The following is a 15,289-nucleotide window of genomic DNA, read 5'->3' as shown; positions in this document are numbered from 1 at the left end:
GCCAGCCCTGAGATGAGTGAAGGAAAGCGACCGCCTGTTTGGAAAGACACCTTTCTGCAACACAGGGAGCCCTGAACGGCAAGTCAGTGCAGGTCCTGGCAGGGCGGGGAAGCCTTTTGCAAACTCATGGGAAAATAGTTCCCGTGTGATGTGAAGCTCATTACCAAAGTCAGTGCATGACTTTTATTGCTGATTCTACCAGATGCTTGGCTGAGCCCATTTTAATCTCTTTCAAGTGGCACGGACCTAATTGGTATCTTAGAATTCCTCTTTGCAGCAGGAGCCTGATCCAAAGCCTCCAAATCGATGAGGAGTCTCCTGACAGCTTCCGTGGATTTCAGACCTGCTTACCAAATAGTCTTGGTGAATTCTTGCACAGACGTAGCTGACCCAATCATTTCTTGGATTCAACAGAGTGCTGTGTCTGTGCCTTAAGAGCATCTTTCTCAGACTGAAACTGATGTCCCCAACTCAGATGTTCACCAAGACCTTCACTTCTAACACTGGAGCAAACCCAGCCAAGGGAATGGAGTTCCCTGTGTTGTTATCTCTTTGCTGGATGCAGCAATCAGTGAGGTAGGAGGCACAGCAAGGTAGAAGCGAGGCACTCTGCTGTCTGGAGAAGAGATGCCATCTCTGAAGGTGAAGGTGATGCTATTACATAGTCTGTGGTTTAAAGAGCCACCTGACAACAATCTTGCAACTTTTGCTGATGCCATTATGTGTGTAGAGTGAGCGCTCCCTGTGCAGAATAGCATTAGTGAAAGGAAATAATCAATCTCTCGCCTTCAAACCTCATAAACCACCCAGATTTCCTAACACTCTTAACTGCATCTGTCCACTGCTCATGGGTGTTTGCATGGGGGAGGTGGGCCAGGTCCACACCTTTAGGAGTGCGGAGAAATGCTGGAAAATAGGGAAATCCCTCAAAGAGGGATTGGAGATGGGAAGTAGTGCTTCCCTCTGCACTGCAAGATTTGGAAACCATTTTAGAAGAGCACAGGCTGTCACCAAGACTTCTCCCCACGGGACCTGAGAAGTTGAGGCAGCTTGGTACCTCTCTCCTTTCAGCCAGACACCACCATGCACTGGCAGTCCCCGGCACTCATAGGATGCAGGAGGATGTTCACATGCAGCTGGGCAACGCTGACATCCTGAATTTTAGGTTGAACTTCTCCTCCCTACTGTGAAATGAGCATGTATGAGGCCAAGACTTGGGAGCCATTCATTCATATTAAAACAAGGAGGGGAGGCATGGGGAGGAAAGGCAGTGAAGATGAGCACTGATAGCATGCAGGTTCTCTTATCAGGCCCAAGGAGTAAGTGCTTTCCTTCACTACTGAGAGTAGCAAAGACCTGCCTTTAAATTAACAAGCATTTGTGGATCACCAGTTCTCAGCCTGTGATACGGGACCATTTTAGGAACATCACCTGGAATATCCAACAGTCGCACAGGACAGGTAAATAAATATCTTTAGCCTCTTATTTTAACTGAAATAAAACTGGTGCTAGAAAAAAAGTCAAAATGGCATTATTCCAGTCATTGAAGATGAGTCCTTTACTGTCTTTTTCTTCCATAAACCCTTCTGCTTAACGGGAAAAGTCCCTCTCCTCCTCCTACTTTCCAGAGAAGCAGCAGCATAGAGCAAGGCACACCAGCCCAGGAATCACGCTTGGATCTCAGCACTGCCTTTCCACGTCGGAGGCCCTCCCAGATAACTGGGTGTTTCTGACTTCTGCATCTAAGGACGCGATCAGTTCATTACCTAGCTCTAATTTTTTCCCTTGCAATTTGTTTGTTTCTAGAGCAGCAGACAGAGAGAAGTAAAGGACTCCGTATAAACACGTCAGGAGCAGGTTTCTCCCAGGCTGGAGGGCAAAGCAGAGGCAATGCAACATGACAGAGTCCCACCCTGAGTGATGGGTGGGGAAAAGATGCTACTTGCGAAATGCTTTAGCTGCTACCTGCTACACACTCCATTGCAGGGAGAAAAATTGCAAAACCAGCAAATAAATTGTTTATCTATTTCTGAAACGTTCTTTCCCATCTTTTTTTTTTTTTTTTTTTTTTTTTTTAATGCAGCTGAGATTTAAGTCTTGATGGCTCAGGCTCTTCTGGCCAGGGAAGGTAATGTCCAACTTGCTACTCCAAAGCATAAAGCCTCTTGCAAAACCTCACAGGGAGACCAAGGACAAGCAGTGATGTGCAACAACTATAAGTCTTCGTTTTCTTTGATAAGATCGCCCAAACCACTCTACTTGTGGTGTTCTTTTAAACTTGAATGTGTCATCACAGCAAATGACAAATTTTGTCCTGAAATCCTTGTGGAACAAAGCTCCTGTCGATGATGAGAGATTTTTGTCCACAGAGGCAAAGCCATCCAGGGATAGCAGGGAGTGTTCTTGTCTCGTGGCGAGCATCTCTCATGCAGATAACGCATTTGGGAGAGAAAGCTCTGCAACTTTCTCCCACAGAGAACATTTGTTTAAAAATCTACATACAGTCTCTAGTGAAGAGGGATCACCAAAGTGCATGTTTCTCATTAGTGCCATAACGGACATAATTGCTGCAGAAACCAAGCTGGGTGGGCCAGTGCAGCACAGAGCCTGAGGCCCCAGCAGTGGCGCCTGAGGAAAGCAGTGGTGGGCACTGGTGGACCAGTAGGCACTGGTCCCAGTTGTTGTGTGCCAGGATCCAACTCAGTTAAGTGTTTTAATCAGAGCAGCCTCAGACTTGCCAAATATTCCTGGGTCTGGGAGCAGGGCTGATTTCAGAAATGTTATTCTCTACAAGCCCCAGGCTGAGGTCAGCTCTGATCTGCTCCCCTTGTGGGAGGCAGAGCACCCTCACATCCTTCCCTACCCAGCACACCAGGGCTCATTCGGGGCAGTGCCAGGGGGGAGCATGCTGCGGCTTACACCCACTTCATGGAGGTGTAGTTCCTTCCTGTGGAAGCAGCAGCATGGGGAGGTTGGGTGTGCTTCTGCACCTTGTCCTGATACTGCATCATCTTGACGGTGCCAGAAGAGGCATGGGAGCTGGGCCCCCCCCCGAATCTCTTGGAGGATGGACCTGCCAATGCGGCAGAGCCAGGCATGAGCAGTATTGCTGCAAGTGGGAATTAAAGTCTCAGAGAGTCTTTGCTGACAGCGTGCACCCTGGCTCCACATGCTGCTGTCCCTTTGGTGTTCAGGAGCTGAGAGCGCATCTCCAAAGCTGTGCCTGCAGTTGGGGTGAACACCACACTCGCTGCAATCCATGGGCCACCAGACTGCGACAGCGGCTTTGAGCCCATTTTTGGGGGGGTATTGAGGTATCAGAGTCAAGGCAGAGCTCATGCTGAGACTTCTCCCACCATGACTGCTCTGCTTTAAGTGTCCACTTTGGCTTAAAGCTCCCTCAGGTTTGTCTGTGTAAATTGTGGTCAGCACTGTGCTTCTGTGGGACATCAGGCAGTGCTCAGGCCTTACATCAGGGCACGGCATAGCCAGCTCCTACAGCCGGATGGCTTTGGGAACTGGTGGCCACTCATAACTCACATTGCCAGTAGGGTGACAAATGTCTCTAATGGTCTTCTGAGCTCAACAGCACCTGGATTGAAAGATCACCTAACACGGAGAGGTCTGCAGTCACTAACGCCCCCATTACTGCATTCCACCGCGGTCACTGTGAAAATGCAACCGGGGACTTCATCCCTGAGCCAACCCTGAGATGTGAGCCAAGGAACTGCAGCCAAGTGCAAACCTGCTGCCCTCAGAGTCCCGTTTCTGGAGTGGTCCCTCTGGTTTCCGTGTTACCTACAATGGTAACGGGTAGGTGCTCACTGCAATGCTAGTCACAGTGATGATACAAACAAAGCACCCCACAAGAGGAATGTTGGGAAATAGTCTTTAATGATGGGTAAATCAAAGGTTTTAGTCTGAAGTGTTGACTGATCCAGAGAGAGCCCTTCCTCCAGATCTACCATTTCTTTTGCTCTAATATCTGAACATCAGTATCATAAGGTGAAGAAGAAAAGCCAGAAGCAAAAAGCCTGAGATTTCCGACACAAAACAAGACAAAAGGAGAAGTCAAGAACAGTAGTTCTAAGAGCTGTTGGTGAGACAAAACACCTCCTGTCATTTAGAGTCACCATCTAAGGCAATGACTTAGAGTAAGGCAATCTAAGAGCAGTGCCTAAGCTGCAGGTGCTGTGGAGCAGCAACATGGACATGGATTGCCTGTTACACCTTTTTTTTTTTTTTTTTTAACTCCAGAAGTATTAAGAGTAACTCATTTTCCTGAATACTATACCTGCTCATTTCCCTGCAATATCTGAATTTGACTGTGCAGCTCAAAGGATTTTGCAACTTCTCCTAAACATTCACAGCACCAGCTCCAGCTGGAAAGGAGTCCAGCAATTCTGTCTTCAAAACCAGATTTGCTTTATCTTTGTTTTCCCATCTTACAACCCAGGAATTACAAACAGGAAACATTTTTTTTAGAGTGCCTAGAACCTGTGCAGACTTCAAACAGTTCCATAGACAAAAGTTAAAGTTAACCCAAGCTGGAGGCTGGTTGTGGATGTGCGTAAACATTTAATATTTTTCTGGATGAAGCAAAATGGAGGAGGTTCCTTGGTGTGGTTGGGAGTATGGTGTCTGTTAAGCTTGTTAAGCAAAATTAGGCTTGAGGTTATATGTTCCAATGTGCCAATGGCACTTGGGACTCATCGCCCCTAACTGCAGTCATCTACCTGTTAGGTGACTGCTCGGATCCAGCTGCCAGTGGAAGGAGATCGGCATCCAGAGGGGCTGATTCATCCTGACCTGACAGATCTCCAAGATAGAGGAGATGAATCACCTCCTCGTACCTCTCTCTTTGTTGGCTATGGGAGGAGTCTAGACGACTTGTTAAGACTAAATGACTGATTTTCAGATAGACACAGTTAGGTAAGACAAATTTTACTGTGAATCCTTCACAAGTCCCAGTCCCTTTTTCTAAAGTAGCCCAGGTCCTGAAGATCTTCACCAAAAATTTCTAGAATGAAAGACTTGTAAGATACTTAGGTTTGGGGAAAAGTTTTCCCTCATCAGTAAATGTAGAAGAGAAAAGCCATGAGCTGTGTAATTCCATGGTGAACCAGAAGTGACTGAACTACCGTGTCCACAGTACTCTGCGGTGTCTAATGGAGGCCTTGATCTTTGTAATCTTCTTGCAAGCTGTTCACCAGTACACCAGCATTGCTGGACTGAAATGCCAGTGGCATTTCTAACTGCCTAACATTTGTCCAGCTGTTGTAATGAATGGGAAGAAGATCAGGAATTAACAAAATTAAACAATAATCCTCACACCAGCAACATTAGCTGTGGTATCACCTTGCCAGCGTGAGCATGAGATGGAGGGGCAACTGCAAAGTTGGGGCTTTGCTTCCTTTCTTTTTAACAAAAAAAACCCCTCAAACAGCTAGAAACTACTGGAATGGCTGGAGCAGAGCAGTTTTGTTTAGACAAAGCATAAGAAACTCCATTCAGGAATCACACTAGACAAACAGCAATATATCATTGAAACAAAACATCGCAATTATTTGACTTATGAAGCTCAGAGACTCCACCTGTGGCTCAGGAGGTCCCTCAGCTTCAAATTTCTGGTGGCCACAAAACCATTCTGGGATGCATCGCTGCCTGCGTACCATGCTTAGACCCTCTGCAGGGGCCCATCACTGCCTCAGTGATGGAGACAGGATGCTTGGCTGGATGGACCTCTGCTCTGACTCATCATAGTCACCCTTCTGGTCTTAGACCAGGCAGAAACATCACTGTCTGGGGTTTAACCAGCTCAGCAAAGGACATTGAAGCAAGTGTTCCCAGTCCTTCCTACTGAACACACAGTAGGCAGCAAACACAATGATGCAAACTTAGTAAGTGACATTGCTGCCTTGAGCAAGCATGCTACACCAAGGCCATTAAAAATGACAACAGATAAATCCTTCTGAAGCTGAGGAATGCTGATGCTATGAACAGGCAGAGGATCTCGTGACTACCAGGAAAAGATTCAACCCTCTGTCTGTGTGCTTGAAGCCAACATAAGTACCTGTCCTGGTTCAACCCTTTGATGGTTGACAGGGACTGCTTTACAGTCCCAGAGCTGTTGAAAGGAGCCCTTTCTTTTTCTCATATTCAAATGCCGGATCTGTGAATTGCTGCCTTCTACTTCATAGCTGATGAAAACCCAAGGAAGAACAGGCTACAGGTCTGAGCTGGAGGGGCAACATGAGCACAAGTTGTCCCAGTAGATGACGGAGTGGTTCAGAGTGATTCCCAAGAGGCTGTCACCAAGGACAAGACCAGGACCTCTGTGGAATGTATAAATTCAGATTGCACAAAGATAAGTGCTATCTCACCTGTGCTTTTTTCTGGAGACCTGTAATTATTTATTTTTTTTAATCACTATGGGAGACGTGGATCACCTCTTTTCCAAGCTCAGAGAATATCTGAAAAAAGCCTGCACTAGCACTGAGACTGGGAATAGCAACACAATTATAATGCACATCCCCGGATAATCACCCATCAACCACATTGATGTTGTTCAAGAGAAGTTTTGGTACATGGAAACAAAAATGGAAACTGTTCCAGGCGAGCAATGATGTGCTCCAAACTCGAACTGTTGTAAGAGTCTGAACCCGTGACTGATCCTTCAGACCTCTTGTGCCGTGTGGATATTAATCCACAAAACCAAATTAAATCTTGTCCACACTAAAATCCCCAACCACATACAACATAGATATAGCGTCCTCAACCAGCCTCTTCCATTGCATTGAATTGCTTTCTAAGATAGCCATAGCCACGCATAATCTCTCTCAGGCAAGTTTCTGAAGTGCTACGACCTTGCTACCTGACTGCTCCTGCTAGAGGGTGCTTTCTTTACAGGTTACCTCAGGAGCACGCCACAGTTCCCAGATAAAAGAGTATCTTACCGGATATCCCCAGCTGCTGTTCCCTGTTTGGGTTTTGGCGTAATAGCTGCCCCGGGATGTCCCGTAGCCGTAACCATCAGCTAAACCATCGTACATGGAACCTGTAAATGGAAAAGCATGGTCAGCAGGAGAAAGTGGTCCCAGCAGGCACCTCTTCAGCGTATAGCAATCTTTTTTCCAGTGATCTTAGTTACTGAAGAATAACAGAGTTATAAACCTTAACATAGGAAAGACAGGCAGTAAACTGAGCCCTTGCCATTGCAGGTAATGCATAGAAGATGTTTGTTTCAGAAGAGCTCTTGGAAACTCCATCCCTCAGACCACAATCAACAGCCTAAGGTTTTCAGCATAAAATACCAAGTGCCATAAAATCTACAGTGGACAAGAGCAGACAGGGTCAGAGGCCAGGCCAATGTCTTAGCCCTTTGCTGTATGAGAGGCACTGGATGGTATTTCGTGCTACATATCCTGGAAGGTCTGAACCTGGAACATGCTTCCCTTATTCTGCCTCGGAGGTAAATTAAATTTGCCTCTTCTCTGAAGGCAAAACCCGCTTCCAATCTTTTTTCCAGTCTGGCTTTCCTGGTCTGAATACTAACAGTCACATCAACACAGGCAGCCTGAGCAAGGCTTGATAAATTCAACAAGTATCAAATAACAAATGTGATGGGGATCTGAAATAGTCAAACACTAAAAAATGTCAACCTCCAGTCTGAAGATCACTCTGTGTATTTGTACTTTCTTTTCCTGAAAATGTCTTAAGCTCCATTATTTTTGGGGTGCTGGGGGGATATGTGAGACTAGATCTTGGATGTGTTTTGTGAAAATGCAAACATCTTGGATAGGGAGGAACCCATCAGCCATGTCTACTATGTTTCAGTCCTTTTTTTCAAACTGTTTGGATTTACTTATCCTAGCCCTACTCCAAGCTCTTCCAGCTGTCTCTCACCAGTAGACCTTGGCAATGCGATCTTTGGATCCCTCCTGAAAGTATTTTACTCAATGCTACATTCACCACTACAAGGAAAAATGAGCAAGTCATTCTTTTTCCACAATGGAATTCCCTTAACCCCCTTCAGATGGTCCAAAAGAGTTTAAGGTAATTTGATTCATTTTCAAAAGTGCTCAATAATTGTGGCGTTCCAAGTCCCGTTATCAGGAAGCACAAAACCCAATTAACTTCCAGGGGAAGCTCTGAATGTCTAATGAAGTACAAAATCAGGACTTACCTGTCTTAAGTTATGCACCTAAACTGGTGGGTAATGTCAGAAATATCCTAATCTCTCTGATTGTTTGATAAGACTCATCTCTTAGATAAACTGGATAAGCTTGACCACAAAGGCCCTGAAGCCACTCAGGTCTCCTACAGCCACTGATCCTTGGAATAAATCTAGTTTATTGCCTTGCCTGAGGCATCCAGAACCTGTTATGGTGATCTGGTTCGTGGCTAAAAAATTCTTACATTTTCTCAGGAAGATGATTTCCGTAGATGTGGGATAAATAATACGATTTGCGTTCTATTGTCAATAAGAGAGGATCAAGACTGCATGGATGGCAACATCTGAAGAACATCACTGAATGCAGAACAAGCAAGAGCAGAGCAGTTTCACAGACACACACTTGTGCAGAAAACCACAGGATCTCGTTTTTCATAGACTTGGTGGGCATTGTTCCCTATTAATTGTTCCCTTTTAACAGATCTCTCCAGCTCTGTTTTGTAAACAGTAAATTGCACAGAACTTGCTGATAAGGCAAGGAAATGGCTATTGACGCGCAACAGGAGATACAATTCAGCCATGCCCTGCACCTTGCGCTTCCCTCCCCACCCTGGGATTTCCCGGAAACTCCAGATCAGGACATTAGTGTTGGGCTTCAGCAGAAGGAAAACAGGGCTTGAAACGGTAAATCTGGGCCAGGCGACAGAGATAGCTAGTAACAATAGTTTTGAGCACAAAATAATCCCATGATAACAGTTTCCTGGAAATTTCTTCTTACAGTCAGTCTCTTGTTCTGTGCAAACATCATGCAGCTGCAGGCAGGAACACCTGGGAGCGTTTTCCTGACACTGTGAGTGAGCAGTTGAAAGGAAGGATTTCTGAGCATGACTCACAGCTTAATTTGACCAGTCATCCCTGCAGACCATGCTTTTCCTTTCAGGATCCATTCTTGCGATGCACTGCACTAAAGACTCTGGGGTTGAGCAAGGAGACACCAAAAATAAGCCAATTTAGGCACATCTCTGATTTTCTTTTATAAATCCACCACTACACAGCCAAATTTAAGAGATCAGGCAGTTCCTGCAAGTTTATGTTCTTCAGTTGTTGAAGAGTTGCCTTCACCTCCAAGAACTGGTATATAAGAGCTTATAAAGATATAATTACATATAACCTCAAATGTTCATTTTGAAGCTGCCTTGCTGGTTGGAGAAGGTGATTCTCCTGCCACCACACGGCTGTGATTTATTGCTTGGAGAGCTCAGACTGAAGGCCAGGAAGAACCTGAGGACTTTCTGATGAAAGTGGCTAAAGAAAACATAATCTTTGTTTAGTCCTGCAAGTTTAGACACTTCTCTGCCTGGTTCATCTTGAGAACCAGCTTGGAGTGTATCACCAGCCCTCAGGGAGAGGAAGGATATTCCTCTTTTCAGCCAGCTCAAGGGTAATGACCATAAAAGCTGGTCACAGATCCTGAGAATCTATCTCCTGAAAAAAACGTTTTGGCAGGGAGTGGAAATGCTGTTTGGGGAAGCTTCCTCCCTGGTCCTTTTTTTCTAGCTATGTCCATATGTCTGCGTCCCATTTGTTGTCATCCAAGCAGCTGTTTAGGTCTCTGAAGCTCCCACTTGCACTTGGACAGACACAGAGCCAGTTAAACCCACTGTAGATAACAGATGGGACAGAAGCAGAAAAGACATGGATGAGAATCACTCAGATGAAGCACAGCCTCCCAGGGACTGTGGTTGTGGGCAGAAAACACTCCTGAGGGCTGCTCAGGTGCTGGCTGGGCTGTTGTAGAGACCCCTCTCTCACACCCTCAAATTGTCATTCCCCAAAGGCATTTCCCTCAAAACCTGCTCAAACTAAAATCTCGTAACTGCAATGGGACAGCTCATGAGAGTAAAAACTAACTACAACAGGTAAGGATTGCAAGATCTTGCACTTAATCACTGTGAGTCCTGCTGCATACTCACCTTGCCCTCATCCTTCTCTCTATAGCTGTTATTGATCATTGCAGAGAAAACTGAGTCTTCCATCTAACCAAATACGCCTGTGCTTGATGAGTTACCTTCTTCAAAGGCAACGTTACACCCCTTGAAGTAAGAGACTGATGGCAAGGAGAAGGGTTGTGTTAAAAGGGTGATTTTTCAAACACAACAGTGAAAGTCTTCGGCCGGACACACAAATCTAACAGGGAGCCTTGTGGAAATGGATGCATGTTAATAAATATTAATCTGTGGCAGGGAAAGGCAAGACAAGGACCAGTCACTGGTAGTGCAGGCTAGGCAAGTTAAATAAACTATGCATGACTTTAAAACAATAAGGATGATTAAACATAGGAAAAAACGTAGTAAGAGAAGAGGGCCTGTGGGAGGCACAAAGCAAAGCCTGAATGCCTCCTACGAGAGAAGTGTTAGTGAAATCCCAGAAGTTGGGATTCTTGCAGGAATGGCCAAACTTCATTCTGCCCTCTGGCCTATGAGCTAAAGGGTTTTGGTATTTTTTTCTATATGAGTAAACTAAGGTTTGTGGAGGAGCTTTCACAGAATCATCTCATGCTGGGGGAAGATAACAGAGGTCTTCAAAAGACATGCTATCCCCAAAATTTCCTCTTCCCTCCACATCAGAGCAATGATGCCCATTAGAGCTAGGTGGGATTTCTCCCCTCTCAGCCGCAGTCAGCATAGCAAACCTCTAAATCACAGCTCAGAGTCAGTTGGATACAGCACTCCTCGGTTGGGTTTCCTCAGATCTTTGCTCCCTGCTATACCCTGTCACCCAGTGACAAGTCACTGGCAAAACTTTTCTTTAGCCAGAGGACTTTGCAGACTAGTGCTGTTGGCTACGAGGAGCTGGTTTGGCTTGGCCCGGCCTTTTCTCGTGCCATCCCACTGAAATTCATTTTCCCTGGAAATTCGCATGACTTGTAAATTCAGAGGTAGACCCCCAGTTAGCTATTCCCATGGTGAGAAGGGCAGATATGCCCTAGGGCAGACCCCACAGACCCTAAACCCAAGGAGGACAGACTCCGCAGACCCCAAATTCTGCAGCCATCCCTGGCAACACCCGTAGCTACTCTGCTGAGAAAAGGCCCCACTGTGGGTGCAGGATTATGCTGCCTGCAACAGGTTTCTGCTCACTGCCCTACCCCAGTGCACTCCAGTTTGAGACCAGATGGATTATCTTGCCCTGCTGTGACTTGTGCACATAGTGGGTGATACCAGATCTTCAGAGAGAGGCCACCATGCCTTGACTTTCTGAGTCCCAATAACCAACTAATTTTATGTATCCATCAATTATCAAGACCCTCTAAAGAAACTCCAGTTATGGGATACAACAACGTCTATCCCTGGTACATGCAAAAGGGGTCCATGTACATGCTCCCTATCCTACATACGGAGGCACAAGCATTCAGCTCCTGCTCAAACCACAGATCAAAATGTAGCAACAGACGGCTGGACCTGGACCAATACCTGACCAGACACGCACAGAAAACTGTCTGGGCACAGAGGGAAAAAAGCACTCAAAATTTATCAAGGGGCTTTGAGAATTCCCCAGTTCGTGCTGCTTTTGAGGAACATCTCTGAGAAATCACGGCGGCATGCGGGTAGCTGATGTTGGAGGAGCATTTGAAAAGGCAGGGATCCACACCTGACAGACCCACGTAGCCTGTTTGTAAGAAACACTAATGCATCTCGTGAGGTCTGCTCAGCTAACCCTTGGACAAACAGCGGTAAAAATCAATAGTTGAAATTTAGCCTGACCCTCTCAGGCTTCAAGCCAGGAGAAAACCCCAAGAATAAATGACAATTTCTTGCCTTTCTGGAATTCTGTCCAGAAATGCCCCGAGAGCAGCTGCTGGTGTGAATCAGCCATCAGGACCTTCCTGCTGGCCAACCTCCCTGTGGTGGGAACGGGACAGCCTCAGCCCCGTGCTTGGAGGCAGCTCCTGGGAGCTCGATGTGACTCAGCTTCCCTGGGATACAGAAACCAGAGCTGCACATTTCCACGCAATTCCCATTCCCAGACTTCTCCAAAAGTGTCTGGAGGAGGGGTTTAGCTTCAGCCTGTTAATCACAGATGGACAGCTTGGGAATTTTTTTTTTTCCAGAGGTTTCACCAGGACACCTCTCCAAGTGGAATAATTCCCTTCTGCCTCCCTTCCTTGCTGTCTATGGGCAGCAGTGAGAGACACGTCTGCCCCATTCCCCTTGAAATACCCCTGCACTGGAAAGGGAAGCTGGCAGTGCCCCAGTCCTCATCCAGACCCTCTTGTCTCATCTGGGTTTGTCTTTTATTTTGTCAGGTTTGACATCAGAACACCTTAAGCAATAAACCCTCTTGAGGTAGGAGGAGATTTGCATCTTCCATTTTGGTGCCAGAAGGAAGGTCTCCTTGCCCTGTCCTCCACCCACCCCTTGGAGTTTATGTCTACAAACACACAAAAATAGAGAAAGCATAGCTTTGTTTCTGGAAGTGCCCATCACGGATCACTACAAGAAGCTCTGTGAAGCTGCTCTATTTCCTCCATCACAGCAATTTCAGCACACACAGCCAGGATGGCTCCTGTGGGAGCACCACCTCCACTCATCACCCAGTAGCCTAGTGCGACGCAGCTTCTCTTGGTAAACCAGACCAAAACATATGTCTGAACCATGACACCTCACCAGCACTGGATTCAGCCTCATGATCCAGTTTGGAAAAGCTGCTGGGCAAGCCATAGTCCTCAAAAGAGGTGGCAGATACTGGCCCAGCGAACACACCTCTACATGCTGCTCACTCAGAACCAGATGCAAGGATGGTGAATAAAACCATTTCCAAGTCTTCACCCAAAGAGGAGGTATTCCGGTACAAAACCTGGCTCCAGGACTCAAGTGACTATTTGTTTTCTATGGCACAGACTCAATGCATGGAGGTGGACTGGCTGCCTGCACCCCTACACACATTTCTACCCATCTGCAAAAGGCAGGGGGCTGCAAAGCATCCCCACTGAGCACAGGCCACTGCAGTAACAGAAGGACGTGGCTCCTCCTAACTCATCTCCTTTGTACCTTTCACACTGGTGTGTCCCGGAGGCTCCCACACTTCTCAGCCTGCAAATGGGAGAAATGTTGGGAGCTTCAGAGACAAGTCCCAAGCTCAGATTTACATCCTGTGCGCAGGCAGAGCTGCCTGCTCTCCACCTGCCAGAGTGCTCAGGAAAGAGCCGAGCCCCGGCGTGTGGCCAGCTCCTGGCCCCGTGGCAAGGTGGAAGAGCAACGCTGTTAGCTTTGTCCGTCCACAGGAGGGACGGGTCTGCTGGGGGATTCCAACCTTGTGGGCAGTCACAGAGGAAGGATTTGCAAAGGTTAGGCAGCTACTCCAGCTTTACAGCCAGGGAACAGATGGTTAATACCAGCACACTGAAATGTCTGAGCGCCTCGGGAAGTGGAGCAGTGCAACACTCCCGGGAGATCAGCTCCAGCTGGGAGGGTGTCCACGCATCCAGCTCTGTGTCTTGTCCTAACTCTTCCATCCAGTGCAAGAGACCTCGGCATGCCCTACCCATGAGAGACACGAACCAGTCTGTGCCCCACAAACAAAACCCCACAAAAACATCCCACAGCATCTGCTCTGTCCCCAGAGGAGACTCCCTTGCTGTCCAGAGCGCAGTGGGATTTTACCTCGATTGGAGTGTCCCACGCTCGACGACACAGATGACTTCTGCTTCTGCCGCTTGACCGTCATCATCACTTGCTCTTGGACCCGCTGTTTTCCTGTGCCCTTAGTCTTCAGCTTGTGGTCCGAGGGCAGGGCCAGAGTGGAGCTGGCCTGGTCTTGGAAACACTCATATGCCAATGCTGTTTTCAGTGGAGAGTGAAGCATGGCTGCAAGCAGACCGTGGGGCTTGGGGGGAGAGGGGACTGCACTTCACCTGACCGTGCACGACACAAGGCGACAGCAAATGCGTCTTGTGCTGGGGTTAATCTCCCAAACCCCTCCTTGCCATACGTCCCCAGACCGAGGGTGTCTCAGGGCTCCTGCTCCCGGCTCAGCTCCCCGGCGTGTGAGCAGGCACACCCTCTGCCAGACTGGATATACAGCCCTGCCTGCACACACCCACACGCTCCCCGCTGCAGCTCGCTCGCAGCCCCCGCGCCGCCGCTGCAGGGCACGCGGCTCCTTGCTGCCCTTGCCCCAAATCTGCCTCCCCCAGCCTGTGCCAAAATGGACTGGCTGAGGTGGGCATGTGGGTGCCAATGGTGAGCAGGCAAGGCTGGGATGCGTGAAGGTTGGGGATGGACATCACTGTCCCCTTCACTGTGAAGGGCTCACAGGTGAGGCTTTGTGGGTCTGGGTAGGAAATGGTGCTCTTCAGCAGCCGGAGGGCTGGAAGATCTCTCACACAGCCTGCTCATCTTCTATTTTACTATTTCCCTTAGTCTAAACGGGATCAAAATGGTGTCTCAGTGCCAAGAGCCTGGGGAAGCCCCTGCTAGTAAGAGGCAGCATTCATTGCACATGACATGGGTCAGAGGAGCAACGCTGCCCTCAGTGCCTGCTCCTGCCTGGGGGTCCAGCATCCATCTTTCCAAGACGCTCCCAGGTCAATGTGTCCAGCTCCCCATTTGCAGAAAAGCTTCCTCTGCCTGTAGAAGTGGTAAAGCCACCCCGCTGAGACCAGGATGCAGGGTCGCCTGCAGAGCGCTGAGTGGGGGTCATGAAGGGTCCTGCTGGCTGCAGAGTGCTGCTGTGTTCATGGGGGTGAGATGTCTTCCTAAAGGGGGTCCCACTTTTTGCAGGGAGAGCCCTATGGAGAAATCAGGGGAGCCGCCAGGCAAAGAGTTGTGGCAATCTTTGCAAGTAACTTGGGGTAACATGGAGAATGATAGGACTTTTAGCAAGTAGAATAGAAGATAAAATGGATGTGCAAGAAATGACATGCCAGGTTATGAATTTGAGCAGAGAATTTTCTCTCTGCCAAGCCACACTGCAGCAACTCGTTTGCAGAGAACTGAACACCTCGGTGCTGGTGTGACCAGTTTCAGGTCACAGCAAGTGCTGACAAAGCTCCTGCCAAGCCACAAGAGGTTGATAGAGAAGAAGAGGCACAAACCCCATCAGGAGAGACGCCGA

At 47.7% G+C, this 15,289-nt stretch overlaps 1 protein-coding gene across 1 annotated transcript in view; it reads right to left on the bottom strand.

Moving 5' to 3' along the window:
- The window catches only part of PKP1 (plakophilin 1), a 42,738-nt gene extending 28,700 nt beyond the window's left edge, over positions 1-14,038 (bottom strand). The window contains exons 1-2 of the mRNA XM_026864492.1: positions 13,837-14,038; positions 6,957-7,057 (exon numbers count right to left, since the gene is read on the bottom strand). Coding sequence (XP_026720293.1) covers positions 6,957-7,057; positions 13,837-14,038 — 303 coding nt within the window. The remainder of the gene's footprint in view (positions 1-6,956; positions 7,058-13,836) is intronic.
- Positions 14,039-15,289: the final 1,251 nt, after the last annotated feature.

This window comes from Athene cunicularia, assembly GCF_003259725.1.
Source record: "Athene cunicularia isolate RWA chromosome 26 unlocalized genomic scaffold, athCun1 chr26_part2, whole genome shotgun sequence".
Classification (NCBI taxonomy): Eukaryota; Metazoa; Chordata; class Aves; order Strigiformes; family Strigidae; genus Athene; species Athene cunicularia.
Note: the sequence above shows the minus strand (reverse complement) of the source record. Positions and strands in the feature narration are given on the sequence as shown.